Source organism: Zerene cesonia, chromosome 15, assembly GCF_012273895.1.
Source record: "Zerene cesonia ecotype Mississippi chromosome 15, Zerene_cesonia_1.1, whole genome shotgun sequence".
In the NCBI taxonomy this organism is placed as follows: domain Eukaryota; kingdom Metazoa; phylum Arthropoda; class Insecta; order Lepidoptera; family Pieridae; genus Zerene; species Zerene cesonia.
The window spans coordinates 2,823,888-2,838,462 of NC_052116.1; the positions used below are offsets into that span (position 1 = coordinate 2,823,888).

General features: G+C 30.8%; 1 protein-coding gene across 1 annotated transcript in view; it reads right to left on the minus strand.

Moving 5' to 3' along the window:
• LOC119832395 overlaps window positions 1–11,881 on the minus strand; it is a 44,842-nt gene extending 32,961 nt beyond the window's left edge. The window contains exons 1-2 of the mRNA XM_038356068.1: window positions 11,712–11,881; window positions 924–1,098 (exon numbers count right to left, since the gene is read on the minus strand). Of these exons, the coding sequence (XP_038211996.1) occupies window positions 924–996 (73 nt within the window). The 5' untranslated portion in view covers window positions 997–1,098; window positions 11,712–11,881. The remainder of the gene's footprint in view (window positions 1–923; window positions 1,099–11,711) is intronic.
• Window positions 11,882–14,575: the final 2,694 nt, after the last annotated feature.

A 14,575-nucleotide genomic window follows, 5' to 3' on the forward strand; every position in this document is an offset into this window, starting at 1 on the left:
AGGGGGGAGTCAACTTCCCGATTTGCGTAGATGTTAAGTGAGCCCTAGTATTTTAATCTACAACGGAGATGGAACCCACTACCTTCACAATTGAATTTTCGCTTATTGTTTTAATAGAATTCCGTATATTTTACAATTATCTACACTTATATCATAAAGAGGAAACTTTTGTATTTTAGTATGTTTGTAACATTTTCAGGCAAGAACGCCTGGATCGAATTCTTTCATCATTAGACAACTTTACTGAGTGACATGGGCTATATATGTACCACGGGCAAAGCCGAGCCGAACAGCTAGTTGGTTATAAAAGTTACGGCATTTGATATTTACAGATGGCACGTGTATTATAATGTGAAAGATTTTATCATCCAGATTGTTTTTATAACAAAACTAGCAGTTAGCCCCGTCTTCGCCCGTAGTACATACATATATAAGCTATGTCACTCAGCGAAGTTGCAGCTTTCTAATGGTGAAAGAATTTTTAGAATCGGTCCAATAGTTTTTGAGTTTATCAATTACAAACAAACAAACAAAAATACAAATTCTTCCTCTTTATAATATTAGTGTAGACAAATATTTCTACCTTTTTTTTTTATAAATTGTGTTTTTTGGAAATTATATTTAAGTATTATTATTGGCCAATAGATGTCAGAAAGAGTCATAATAAATTGGGACTACTCAAACGCCTCCTATTTGTTAAAAAAGTAAGTTTAAGTCGATAAAACACGAATATGACATTATCTTAAAAAGATTCCTAGCTAGATCGATTTATCGCCCCCGAAACCCCTTATATGCTAAATTTCATGAAAATCGTTCTAGCCGATTCCGAGATTCCAATTATATATATATATATATATATATATATATATATATACAAGAATTGCTCGTTTAAAGATATAAGATATATCTTACTAAAAACTCACCCAAGTTATCAGCTCTATGGAGAGGTATGATAGCTATCCACAACATAAACCAGAGGCCAGCCTTTTGTGCCATGTTTATCACCGCTATAGTACATCCAACATTTCTGACTACACTGACACTGTAATATTTCTGTTTAAGGGTGTTCTTCCAAATCCGTAGTCAATCACTATCCACCTGAAACAAAATAATTGAATTGTTATAAAAAATTTTCTCACTGAAATATTGTGTAATTTAATCTACCGTTTATTATTGCGTATTTAATCATGGAAGATTATTCGGTGTTTTGTATTTGAGAGGCTAAATGATGTAAAAGGAAATCAAATATTAAGTTAGCTTATTTTTTCTCATTTCATTTTTTTATTAACAAATTGAGATCGTAGTTTAAAAACAGAATACAACGAATTTTAAACGCGCTTCATACGGCTTAGACAAAATTTTAAACCGAAGCTTTATACTGAAAGCTGAGTTGTTACCTACACGTCTTGTTATTTTTCGTAATATTTTTTTGCAGTATTTTTTTTCATATCGTATATTATGAATCATCAAGACACGTTGAAAAAGAAAGAAAATTTATTCAATTTCTTGAATGACATCTTCAATCCTAAACAAACAACAACGGAAACAACACGAAAAACAACTATAAACAAACTATACCATAAACCGTACAAGAAAACGATGTGATCACGCGCCATTTATCGTTATTCTTTATACATTGCTTTTCTATGCTTTTTCCCTTCAAGAGGTGAAAATAATAAAGGTACAGAAAACCAATGTGCCTCTGTTTCCATTATCTCATAAAATAATACAAATATTCTTCCCAATAAATAAGGAAAGAAATTACTTGATAGCAGGCAATACACGTCGTTTATATACACAAAAAACACTAGAACAGTTTTTCAATGATTAAAAAATTTTATAATATAGTGACGATGGTGATTAAATACTATTTAACTATAGTCAGCGATTCAATTTATGCCATTAAAACTCGTGCAATAAAATATAAATTAAATGTTATATAATATTAATAACACTTCATATCTAGTCAATTGAAGTACAATAATAATTTACGTATTTAATAATTACAATGATTCAAATAAGAAAGATAGAAAAAATTTAAAATTAGATTTGTCGTTTATAATGTAAAATTTCAACACATCTGAAATATATGGCTGTTTTTCGAAAATCCCAATATCTTATATCTCGTTTATCTGTTATTTGTAACCCTTGTCATCACTGCAATTATAATTGAATTGTTCAATTCAATAGGTACTATTAATTCGATATAGATTCAAATTGTTATATCATGGGACGATGTAATTATAATCTTCATGGTACAATTGTATAGAAGCTGTGTGGACACTATACTCCTATTTGTGATTATTACAGATGAATTGCGTTCCATTATCGATGATACATAGTAATATTCACGTAATATATTCTCATGATAAAACATATGATTCTCATATGAATAAATAATTTTCTAATTCTAAACGTTTTTATTTGTTTTTTTAGAAATACGCTATGTATTTGTTTCGACGCTAGAACATTTCTTTTACCAATTAGTATCATTGAGTATAAAAAAGGCAGCTAAAAAGACCTCGAATCGACACATTAATTGTTTCCCAAACCAATGGACAAAAGGATTTACTGCTAAAGAATTGGCAAACTTCGAGAAACCCGCGCCCATATTGTGTGCGCCTTTTTTAAATTGGCAAAACAAAATACGATCGCCAAATCTTTCAATTTCCACCACGCCTCCACGATTTATTTAGGTTTATAGGTTACGGCTTTGTCTTTATTGAATGTTTCTCAGCGATTCTTGATGCAAAGACAAATAACTGTTACAATTGGAACCTGAAATATACGAGTATAGCATTAAGATAAAGCGTAGCCTATGGGCTTCGAGTTAGCAATGGGCTTAGCTTTTCTGTTAATGTAATCTGGAATTCTTAAGTCATACGAAGGCTAGCTCTTTACTAACCAGTATTGCTATCTAATATTTAACTATTGGTAAAGCTTCTTGATGTATAAAACCGTGTGTTAAAGACCATTTTATTGAGAACTTTCATGAGGTGGCTTAGCTTTGATACCCAAAGAAGATTAACATGTTACATAAAGGGTCACGCGTTGACCGATGAATTATAAGGACTGAGCAATAAAGTTTGCATTTTAAACAATTCAAGTAATTCTTGTAAATATAATAGACAACACACTTAAGTGAAGTCCCGTGTCCCCTAGTGGTGTATGGGGCAGAATTCATCTGTTTCACTGATCGATTTTCTTTATGGACAAGTAGGTGATCAGCCTTCTGAGAAAACACACGTAAGTACAATTTAATGGTGCTTTAAATTAATGAAATATGATAATATATAATTCTGATACAATTAAATCGAAATGGTCAATATAATTATTGCAATTTAATATTATTTATCGTGACGCCATAGAAAATAATAGGGTGTTAGTTTTATTGCGTCCAGGGAAACTGTGAATGATTGAATGATAGGAGATTTAATGATTGGAAAGGAAAGGGCCTTCGGGGCTTTGGGTTGCTAGCTTTCTTACTTACGTCGTTCGTCGTCGTTTTAAATATTCCTTAAGAATGATTTTTTTTTCTAAAAAACGCAAGTTCTTTAAGTTATTATTAATATTAAGATTGTTCTTATATTAATTGAAGGTGTTTTTATTAAATAAGCTTTTGTGGTTGTAACCAAATGATATGATAAAGTAAGAAGATCTTCAATTTAAATTATTAAAGCAACGTTAATATAGCTTCTCTATTTAGCACATACAAAATCGCTCAAATATACTTCCTTAGAGAATTAGTGTTGCTAACAACAATTCTATGCTTCATTATAAGAATATCATTCACATTGAGAAAAAAAATAAAATTTTTATTAAATTATTTTCAAACGAGACAACCTTTTTATATAAAGTAAAATATTTAACTATAATAATACGTCTCAGCTACATTAACACATAGGTTTGTGAATAAGCGCTTATAGATTTTCAAAACACCATCACACAACAAGTGACTTCATGATAACGTTTTGGTTCGTGTTAAATTTTCTTACATATCTTTGTCCGTTTTACCAGATGCTCTTCGTCGATACACATAAATAAACACATTAGCAAACAGAAGACTGACGCAAAAACAGACGGTAATTACAATCGTTTGCAAGAGATAAACAATTTCATACATAAATACTGCCCAAAAAGTCTAATCGCAAATTGCCGCTCATTTCCACGAATTTCTGAAGCGAGATATCATAACAAACTTTATAAATTACACTGATAACATAATCGTTCAAACCGAGGTGTAATTAAAGCGATGGCCCCAAAAATTAATTGCCCAAAAGGTTTGGCACTAGTGTTGGCCAATTGCGTATTCAATTAGATAGGAATTTTATGCTCTCAGACTCAAAACGAGTGTACTGAATTCGAAATGAATCAGTATTCCGCACGGTCCGCTAAGGGCCCGATTTCCTATTGTACTCTGTTCTTCTGACTTAATTTACTATTATTTAACGGACTTTTGTTACAGTTACAGTTTTAAAACGGCTTCGGCTTTGGTTTTTGTCTGGTTTATCAATCCTTATTTTGTAGATTTAGTTTAATGTAATCTATATCACAACATCTCAGTATCATTTTAGGATCTTGTGACACATAAATGTAATACATGATTTGGGAGGATGAAGCAGTTCATATTTATTTAAATAATTTGAATACTGCATCTCCTTTGGAACTATTTCTTGTTCATAAATGAAGTATTAAAACAATTATGGTATACGTTAAAATTAATCTACTTACTTAACATCTGAATTAAACAATACCTGCATTAATATTTCTATTGCATAGATATATAATATGTATGTTCCCAACAAATATAACGCTCTAGCATTATGATTATAACAAAAAAAAAGAATGAAGAAAGAAAATGCTATAAAACCACCACCACAGAAAAAGACAACACTAAACTAACTTTACTATTTCTACTTTATAAAGCTATAATGAATGAATTCTTGTGAAAGCATGCACAGTTTCCAAAGTATTTGTATATAACTATTATTTTTTTATTTCATTTCTTGAGTAGGTACGTTATATTAAATGCTCGTTTTTAAACGTGCCTTTGACGTTTTTTTTTTTTCGTTTTGTCTACATAAATTACGATTATAACTTAAGAGTCGATCGCTAGGGCTAGTAAAAATCTAGCAGCTGATGTTAGTCAGGGCATTTTGTATATAACAATTTAAATTTCCCACATCCTCCTGAATTTAAAAATATTATTACACTTTTAAAACATAGCAACTGTACAAACTAAATAACTTTTTACTAAATAATATTCTCATAGAGATTATGATAGGAGTGACTAACGGTATGGACAATTTTTTTCACTTTATATGGATGAAGTTTCTATCCATAAAAGTGAAAAAAAATACTAGCCTGCGTCCAACCATATACATAAATTTAACCAAATATATATTAAGTTATAGAGTCGCCCCCATTGCCTGTTATGTTCTCTATACTTATTTTATTCAGCTATTATTCTATACAAAACAAGCAATTGAATAATTAAATATCGCATTCAAAGACATTTGTATCAAGCTTCTGGAGCGCCCGAAAGCCATATAAATTACGTAAAGTGACCATCTACTTATACAATAACCACAAAAGCAGAGTCCTAATATATTTAAAACGAGATAATTACTCTTCAAGGAAATGGACCTTAATTTCCTTCCTCAATGAAAACGTGTTTCTTAATACTCTAAAGGAAAAATGGGTGTAATCATGACTGCTCGGTGTGGAATTACTAAGTCACGGTTGTACGAAATGTCATTTGCATTTTGTCGCAGTTTCCTTATGATATTGAGCACGCCGCAAGATTTTGTGAAATTATCTAAGTAACAATCTTTTTAAATACCTAATTGGATATTTTTACCAAAACAATTTATCGTGTTATATCGAATTTTTATATTATTAGTTTTAAAAAATCAAAAGACATAAATATTAAAAAAAAATATCATTAATATTCGTTGTTAAGATCAAGGTTCTTTTGCAAAATTTATTTGCTCAACTATAGGTTTTTCTTCATATCCAATAACAAGATAGAGGTGAAAGAAGCAGGGGACTTGAATATTTTTTTTAAATATATTGAATAATAAATAAATTATGTACCTACAGCATGGCAGGTGATTTCTCGTTCGAGGAAATAAAAAAAATATTGCCGCTAAAACACACTCTATTTTCTTACAATAAGCTCCTTTGCATTTGCTTTTTTAACACAGCCAAAGCGCCGCCTATCAAACCAGCCAGTCACTTCTGTAATTTTTTTATGAAATATTCAACCTCTTTTGTTGCGTATCACGAAGGAGCTATATTATCGTTCTTTATACAAAACTTGTTTCTGCCTAAAAATACGTAGATTATAGAAACAAAAATTGATATATATCGAAAGGTTAATTCTAATGTTTTGAATATGATAATAAAATAGAAACCAGACCATTTATGTACATTAATTATTTTTTTTTTTTTAAAACAGTGATATCTGTGCAAGATAGATTTGTTATAGACCTCAAAACAACGGAACATAATTTTTTCTGTTTGTATGTGCGGCAATTAAATCGTCAATCAATTTATAAAAAAATAAATAGTGAATATGTCAATATAAGTATCATCAGATAGGTCTAAAGAAATTAAATAGATGTTTCTAAATAGGGTTTTTGCTGAAAAAAATACTTGACGAGATAAACGCCTCTAAAATCGTAAAAATGTCATATTGCTTCTTCTTCAAAATACACAAGAACAAAAATTTATAGTTCACTCGAGCAAAGCCGCAACTGAATATAGAAGTTACATGCCTCAATGGCGATCAGTATTTTTAGATACAGATTGCTAATAAATATAAAATACATTTTATTTATTATTAGTCGACCCTTGTTTCTGTACAAATATAAATAATATTATTTTATAAACTAATCCTTTGAATTAACAAATCGCGTGCAAAGGCGATAATACTGCGGCATTGTGATAAATAATAATTACACGAATAAAATGAAATACCCTCATTTGTGGGAATGACACAATGAAATCTTTTCTTTAACTGTTTTTATTTAGTGTTGCCATGTTACTAAATGGTTATGATTGTATGAAATTGTGGTTTTATTATTTTAAACAAATAAATATGTTTAGACATTAAGCGAAATTCTAATCACAACTTGTCATTTCTATGTTTGATAAAATATATGTTATTCTAACAAGATTTGCGCGGGTAGGTACATACATTAAGATAGACTTAACATATAAAGTAAAGTTAATGTCCTTTCAAATATTTATGTTACAGTCATTTGATGCATTCATTCAAGAATCAATGATTAATGAAAAGTGAACAAGGGTCTTTCTTGCGTCGAAGCTATAATTTATGAGTCTAGAATAGCGCTTTCATTATAACCCTCAGTACTAAATCCCAGATTCACAACAAAAAAACGAATTATCATAACAAGAGAGGAAAGTGACGGATCACTCTATCACGAAGTCAAGGCTATATCCCCAGGAATACAGGGTGCTTTATTAGATTTAATTAAGGGTTGGTATTTTATATTTTTAATGCTATATATCGATATATATTCAATAGCAGTTCATTATTAATACATTATAAAAAAATATGTTAGTCAATTTTAATATTTTATTAAATTAATAATAGTAAACAAAGTAATCATTCAATTATATTAACGAATACCTACTGTACCCAAAATATCTAGTCTAATTTTATAGAAATCAAAACACAAAATCTCGAAATTATTTTCAGACATAAAAACATGCAGCTATATACCAGAAAGCGTATTACAAATATATCTCCAGATAGTTCTGTAAAGCACTCAACGCTTCGTGGAAGCCATCAAGCAGTAAACTCAGGATTGTGGACACCCTGTATATTTTGGACAAAGTATAGGGGTGGTGAACTACAGAATGATTAATCACTGTTCACCGCCAACAAGCGGAGCGTATTATGTAAATGTAGTATTACCATATTACCAAAATTACGAGCGTAGACCCTTGCACATAGATAATAATATAGGATAAATAATGCTCAACCAAAACACTTTAGACTCAATTAATAGTATGTTTGCATTCAAATTCAGTTGGGTTATTCGTGAATAAATATTTGGTTCACACAGCAGTACTACTATTCGTAAATATTTGCTTTGTTCAAAATTAGCCGATTAAATTTATCTACCATTATTAATTAATAACCTAAGCTAATATGGGGAAAATGAGAATATAGAGAGAGAATAAGCTACGTTATAAAATGATGGTAAAAAGTATTAAAATATAAACAAAACATTTCTTGAAAGTCCTACGAAATATTAACTTTTAGCTCAATTCAACCTTATGCTAGCCTTTGGCCTTTAAATCTAAGGAGAATTTCTGAGATATTTTAGAATTTTGAAGTCAATAGCCAACAGATAATCCAATCAATTATTGATTTAGAACCCAGTTACAATCCCTGTATATTTCTTATTTCAGCAAACTATTCGGAATGAATAGTACTCAAATTATGAATTTTTTTTAGGGTAGAAAAACATGGAACCTCATGATTAATGTACAGTTTACATTTCTATAGAATTATACTTGTCATATATCAAATCAAATTTTATTTTCACAATCAAACACTTAATCTAACCTTATATCCAAGAACGGTAGCAGTACAAACAGGTATCAAACAATTAAAGGTTCAAGACCGATCTTTGCTACGTTACAGAGTAACGTGTATTAAAGATATCAGTACCTGATATCGCTGTTTATTCATCCTTTTGTATCTAGAATAAAGGCGGGACAACAGTTTTACGCTTAGCCTACATTTCAGATCAAACTGGATATAGAGTTTAAACCTTTTTCACGCTACGTAGCATATTGTGTTCACGGACTAGTCTGATTTGCATGCATCGCCCGCTTAGCACGGAGACCTGAACATAAGTATGGGGAAAAATACTTGCGAAACGTGATCTAGAAGATTCGATGAAGTGTGGAAAATAATTTCGAACTATGTTGTGATTGAGTTGTATATACGTGAATTTATATAAATCTCTTTAAAGCAAGTAAAACGTATGAGAACACATACACACAAACAAACACATCTAAATTTAAAAAAATCGTAACTGCTTTAACCTAGGTCATTTTTGCCACAGATTATGACAGCCTGAATCATAAATTTTATTTTCAAACCTATGTATATAAATAAAAACTACGCCTAATTCAATTTTTGAATTTTAATGTCAATGAAACAGTTTAATTAAATTCAAAGCGAACGCATTCAATTGTTTTAAAAAACATTGTGAATGTTAAAGATTTCTCTTGTACATGAGTGGTAAAGCACTAGGTGTGTACACTGTATATATTCTATTATGTTACAATCAACCTTTTTTTGGTTCCATTACCCCAGTCCTTTTTTGAAGGTTGATGAATATTACATGCTGCGTCTTATTTTCTTTTATTTGGTCCTGTTGACCTAATTTATTATTGAACAAAAAATTTCATCAATATTATTTTAGTCTATCTACATTGCTGTTATTGTGATTAAAAATAAGGTTAATTTAATATTCTTCCTTAATATTAATAACATAGTACTAGATACTTTTGGATTCATCATCATCTCCATATATAAGTTCCTACTGCAGGGACAAGACCTCTACCATGCTGGCCAAGTGCGAATAACGGACTTCACATGGCATCGAACTCTTGGTTATTTGCCACTCAAATGCACACATCTCACAATGCTTTCTTCATTGTTTACAGCAGTGATAATATGTGGTATAATTTTTTACGCTTAATTATTCTCGAAACCCTGTCTTTATGATTGAAATTCGAGGGTCTCAACCACTGATCCGTCGCTCGACCTTTTCGCCTGTGAGACTTTAATCCGTGATGTTTGAATCGCGTTTTTTGCTAATATAATCTTGTCTCTCATTATAAATATAACAACAACATCTATAATCGTGACGTCAAACCTTTTAATTAATCCTCTAAAATATAAAACAGTTCAAAATAACAACGTTATTCGACAACCTAATTCAATTTTAACGTTGGATCTTTTTTATGCCTACACGGCGCGACAAGCGCTACCTTTGTAATCATAATATCAATTTAATCTTCTTAACCGACGTCAAAAATTACAGCTTTCATTTCGATTTGTTCCTGCCGTACCTTTCTAATGAATTAATAAAAATATCAAATTAAAAATATATTGGAGCTTTTCAATATTTACCATATTCCTACCTATGTTGAAAGCGCCTTTGAAGTAAATAAAACTATTTAATAGTCAAGGTAAATTTAAAACAAAATTATTTTATAATGTCACTGAATATCACATTTGGAAATTCGTATTAATAATCTATTTGGTATACAAAATTAGGAAAAAATAAAGATAAGAAAAATAGGACCAAAATGGATTGTTGTATTATCATAAAATGATGAAAAATATGTAATTGCGATCGTATGTTTCATTTTAATACTCAAATGTTTATACTTCCATAAGTATGAGATATATCACTTTCGTTTCTCACTTTCTAGGTTTCTATCTCCAGATAGAATACTCATATCGTTTAATGGATATAGGTAAAATTAAAGCTATTATAGAGCCTTTTAAATATTTATATAGCTGTACTTTACATATTAATGCTACAATGTTGTTTATTCTTTCTAGTTTGAGTAAATATATAAAATGTTATAAACAAAAAATAAAACATGGCTGGGGGATACAGACGGACCCCACCCGTGACCCCAGGCGTGAGGTTAAAAGAACTGTAATCCAATTCAATTATCGAGGAGATAATTCTTATAATCTTTTTAATGAAACTCCTTAAAGCCAAATCAGTTTTCACGCATTCTTTTCCGTTTCTCCTTTACGTTAAGAAAAGCTAGTAACTAATACACTCTTCTGGCTTCTATGGTTCTTGTAATAGTGATTTATTTTCTTCAAACGTGCTAAGATAGTTCAGTCCACATAACCCCAGGCAACTGAGTTGGTGGTACGCCTGATGGTACGCGATCACCACCTCCCATGAACATTCGCAAATGTAGTGCCTCTGTAAATGCCCTGCCCACTTTTAAATTTATTGTATATGCTAGTTGTGAAACGTTGGTTGTGCTTAGTCAGCAAATGCTGAAATGGCCTACAGTAATGCTGAAGATGCATTTGTGCATTCGAACAAAATGCTGATAAATAAGATTCGAATAAAATATTAAAACCAATAGAGGTAAATGATGAAACCTCTTTTCCGTAATTAAAAATAATCCCAATGGGAAAGAGGCGTGAATAGTCTTAACGATTTTCTAATCGAAATGCAATCGGATTTTTTTGAGGTCATCTAAATTGTGACATTTAGTTAATAAACTTTCTTATTTTTATTAATTTGAATTAGAATATATTCTAAACAGGAGTATTCATGTCATTTTCAAATTCATATCGTCTTAAATTAACATCACATTTATTTATTGATTCCTTAATTCACTTTAAAATATATGATAATTAAAAACGCTGTCATAAAATATGTTCATAATTTCAGATATAAAATAATACTTATTGGCTATTCTAGTTAAATATAAACTTTTTTTATTAATAAATCCCTCTTTTAATTCAAAAATTGATTAATCGATTAAAATTCCCACAATCTCAATCAGAATAGATAAATAGCTATAGACACAAATAGTTAACTTTTACAACCACCTCCCGTTATCATTTTTAAAACCAAACTTTCACATTTTAACCATAAACTTTCCCAAAATATACTTACATAAATTAATAATCCATTAACACAAATTCATTAGATCAATATGTATTCAAAGACAGTTCAGGGATCCAACACAGAATCACATGATAGCACATCACTTACGCGAAACTACAAATACATTCACTACGTAATTCGGATCGTGAAAGCTTACCGTGAAAGCTTGTGTCACGGACGAAAGCGCGCGGCCGACTGTCTCATTCAGAGTTCAGACTTTCAGCGCTTCGGGACTCTCGGCCAAACTGCGCAGCCATCGTAACTTATAAAATATAAATTGATATTGTATGCTCCGCATCCAAGCACTGTTATCACCCCTGATTAATAAAACACTCGGTTATAATTCCTTCAGAGGCCTCAATTTTTTCTTACGGAGCTATTTAGCTTGAGGGTATCGGTTTCTTATTAATTAGTGCTTTCGTTACGGGATTTTCGCAGCCAAATATTGTGTGTTATTTTTAGGATATGATAGGTAATTATTTCGCTTGTTAGCTTAATTATGTTACACAATAGTACAATTGAGAGATATTGGATATGTTTGATAGATTATTGCAAGAATAATAAGCTTTCAAATTAACGAAAAAATTGTTGTTTTTATGGTTAAATTTCCATGTAATTAGAAACAGTAAAGTGGTAGATTGTGGCAAAACGATAGTAAAAAATAATATGTATATTATGTATATTATTAATGTATATTAATGTATATTATTATGTTTATTATTCGTACGGCTTTTAACTCTAGAACATATAATTGGTAATACACCTAAGCAATTTCTATGCTAGAAGACTAGCATGATAATATAACTATATCCAAGGCCATTGAAGGGGCAACTATTAAGACTAAGAGCCCTAGGCCGACATGATCCTAAAAATGTATAGCCTAATATAACTTATAATTGTGAAAGGGATCTTAACTTATTCCCGACTACGTTCTCAAAGGCAGTCATTTCTGGAATTAATCTTAGAACGACGTTAAAGCAAGATCGCGTTTCAAAATTTGGACAAAGCTTAATGCGACCAAAAATAATCGCAGTTTGACTGTTTTGATCGACATAAGAAAATTTATATTGTATGTGAATTATCCTTATTTGGAGGGTCTAAGAGTAGTAATGCTACAGATTAAAAACTTTTACCAATTACCACGTTGCCTCAAGTGCTTTAGTTCTTGATCTGATGCAACTGTATTATGTAAAACAATTGTACATTCTAAGTCTATGGATACTAGTCCCTAGAGAGGCGAGTTGCAAACAGTATCACGTTTCACCGATACTTAGTTGCTAAAACTAATAATTGAATAGAATACACTATGAAATGCAAATGAAGGTTTCTGCATACATGCATAACTTTTCATGCTTAAGAGAACTACAAGAGAATCATATTTATACAATCAACGAATCATCGGTCTTAGCTAGTTCTGTCGCAATACACGATTTACAAAAGGATAAGCGACTTACAAAAAATGTATTATTGATCTTGATAAATAAATCACAATTAAATTGCTATCATCACGAGGACAAATTAGCCACTATGACACATTTATAAGCATTCCTTTTTAAATTTTAAAATGGTGTCTTCGTGAATTTGTTCTGTAGTTTTCAATGTGTTCCAATATACTTTCAAGACACTACAATAGAGCATATAATAAATTCATATAGTTGTTTGTGGATTACTTATATATATATTTTTTAATTTATTCAAGTAACACAGAGATTATATATTCTTAAAGACATTAAAAATACGCTTTTAACCCATGTTGTTCCAAGTTTTTTTTTCGAAATTCCACACAAAAATAGGTGTTATATTTTTTCGTTCTTATTAATATGTGGCTCAGTGGTGAGAACCCCGGACTTCAAAATCGATAAGTCGAGGTTCGAGACCGGGGCGAGCGTGCAGGAAATAAAATGATTTTTCAATTTATCTGCACATGTGGATTACATCACCACTGCTTGACACGGTGAAGGTAAACATCGTGAGGAAACCGGCATGTCCAAGAATCAAAAGTTCGACGACATGTGACATCTGCCAACCCGCACTTGGCCAACGTGGTGGATTATGGCCTAAACCCTCATAGGAGGCCTGTGTCCCAGCAGTGGGAACATATATGGGCTGATGATGATTAATATGACATTTTTGTTCTATAATCATCATTTGACATTTCATCGTGGTTTTGTGTTGGTTGATATCCTTTACATTACCAAAAATAATATCATAAAAGTTATGCCGATTCATAATGTCATAAATAGTGCTCGGAATTGTGTTTCACTTCGTGACAGTGCTTATTACTTTCAAAAGTCTAGGTAATGGCGTAACAAGTCTCTCAGACTTCATAATTTCATTTCAGAAACTTCCAGAAGTGGTAATTCAATCCTTAATAACAATTATGAAATAAGTTAATAACTGCGTATGTATAATATTTGTCTTCACCGCAAGTTTATATTAAAGCTGCCTTTAATATAAGGCTTACGCTTGACCTTGTCCGACTCGGATTCTATTCAAGAGAAGAAACCTAATTAGGACTGAATAATATTATGATGTTAAACTGTTTTTGCTATATGGTATTACGTATAATTATACATATTTTACAAATGTTAAAGTCTATCTGGCTATTACGATGTCAGATAATGTACAGAAACGGTTCCTAACCCAGGGTGGAACAAAGCCATTTTCAAACGACTTCAATAAAGGGTGAGGTTATCGATTCGCCGGCATTATTTTGCTTATTTGTTTTATGTGGTATCCTAATTTTGTGAATTTTTTGTTCCCAATTAAATTTGGACATAGAAGGCGGAATAGTCTGTAAAAAAAATATTATATCAACTCTACTGGGCTAACTCATTATAATACTTTAAAAGATGTTTAAAACCGTCAATAAA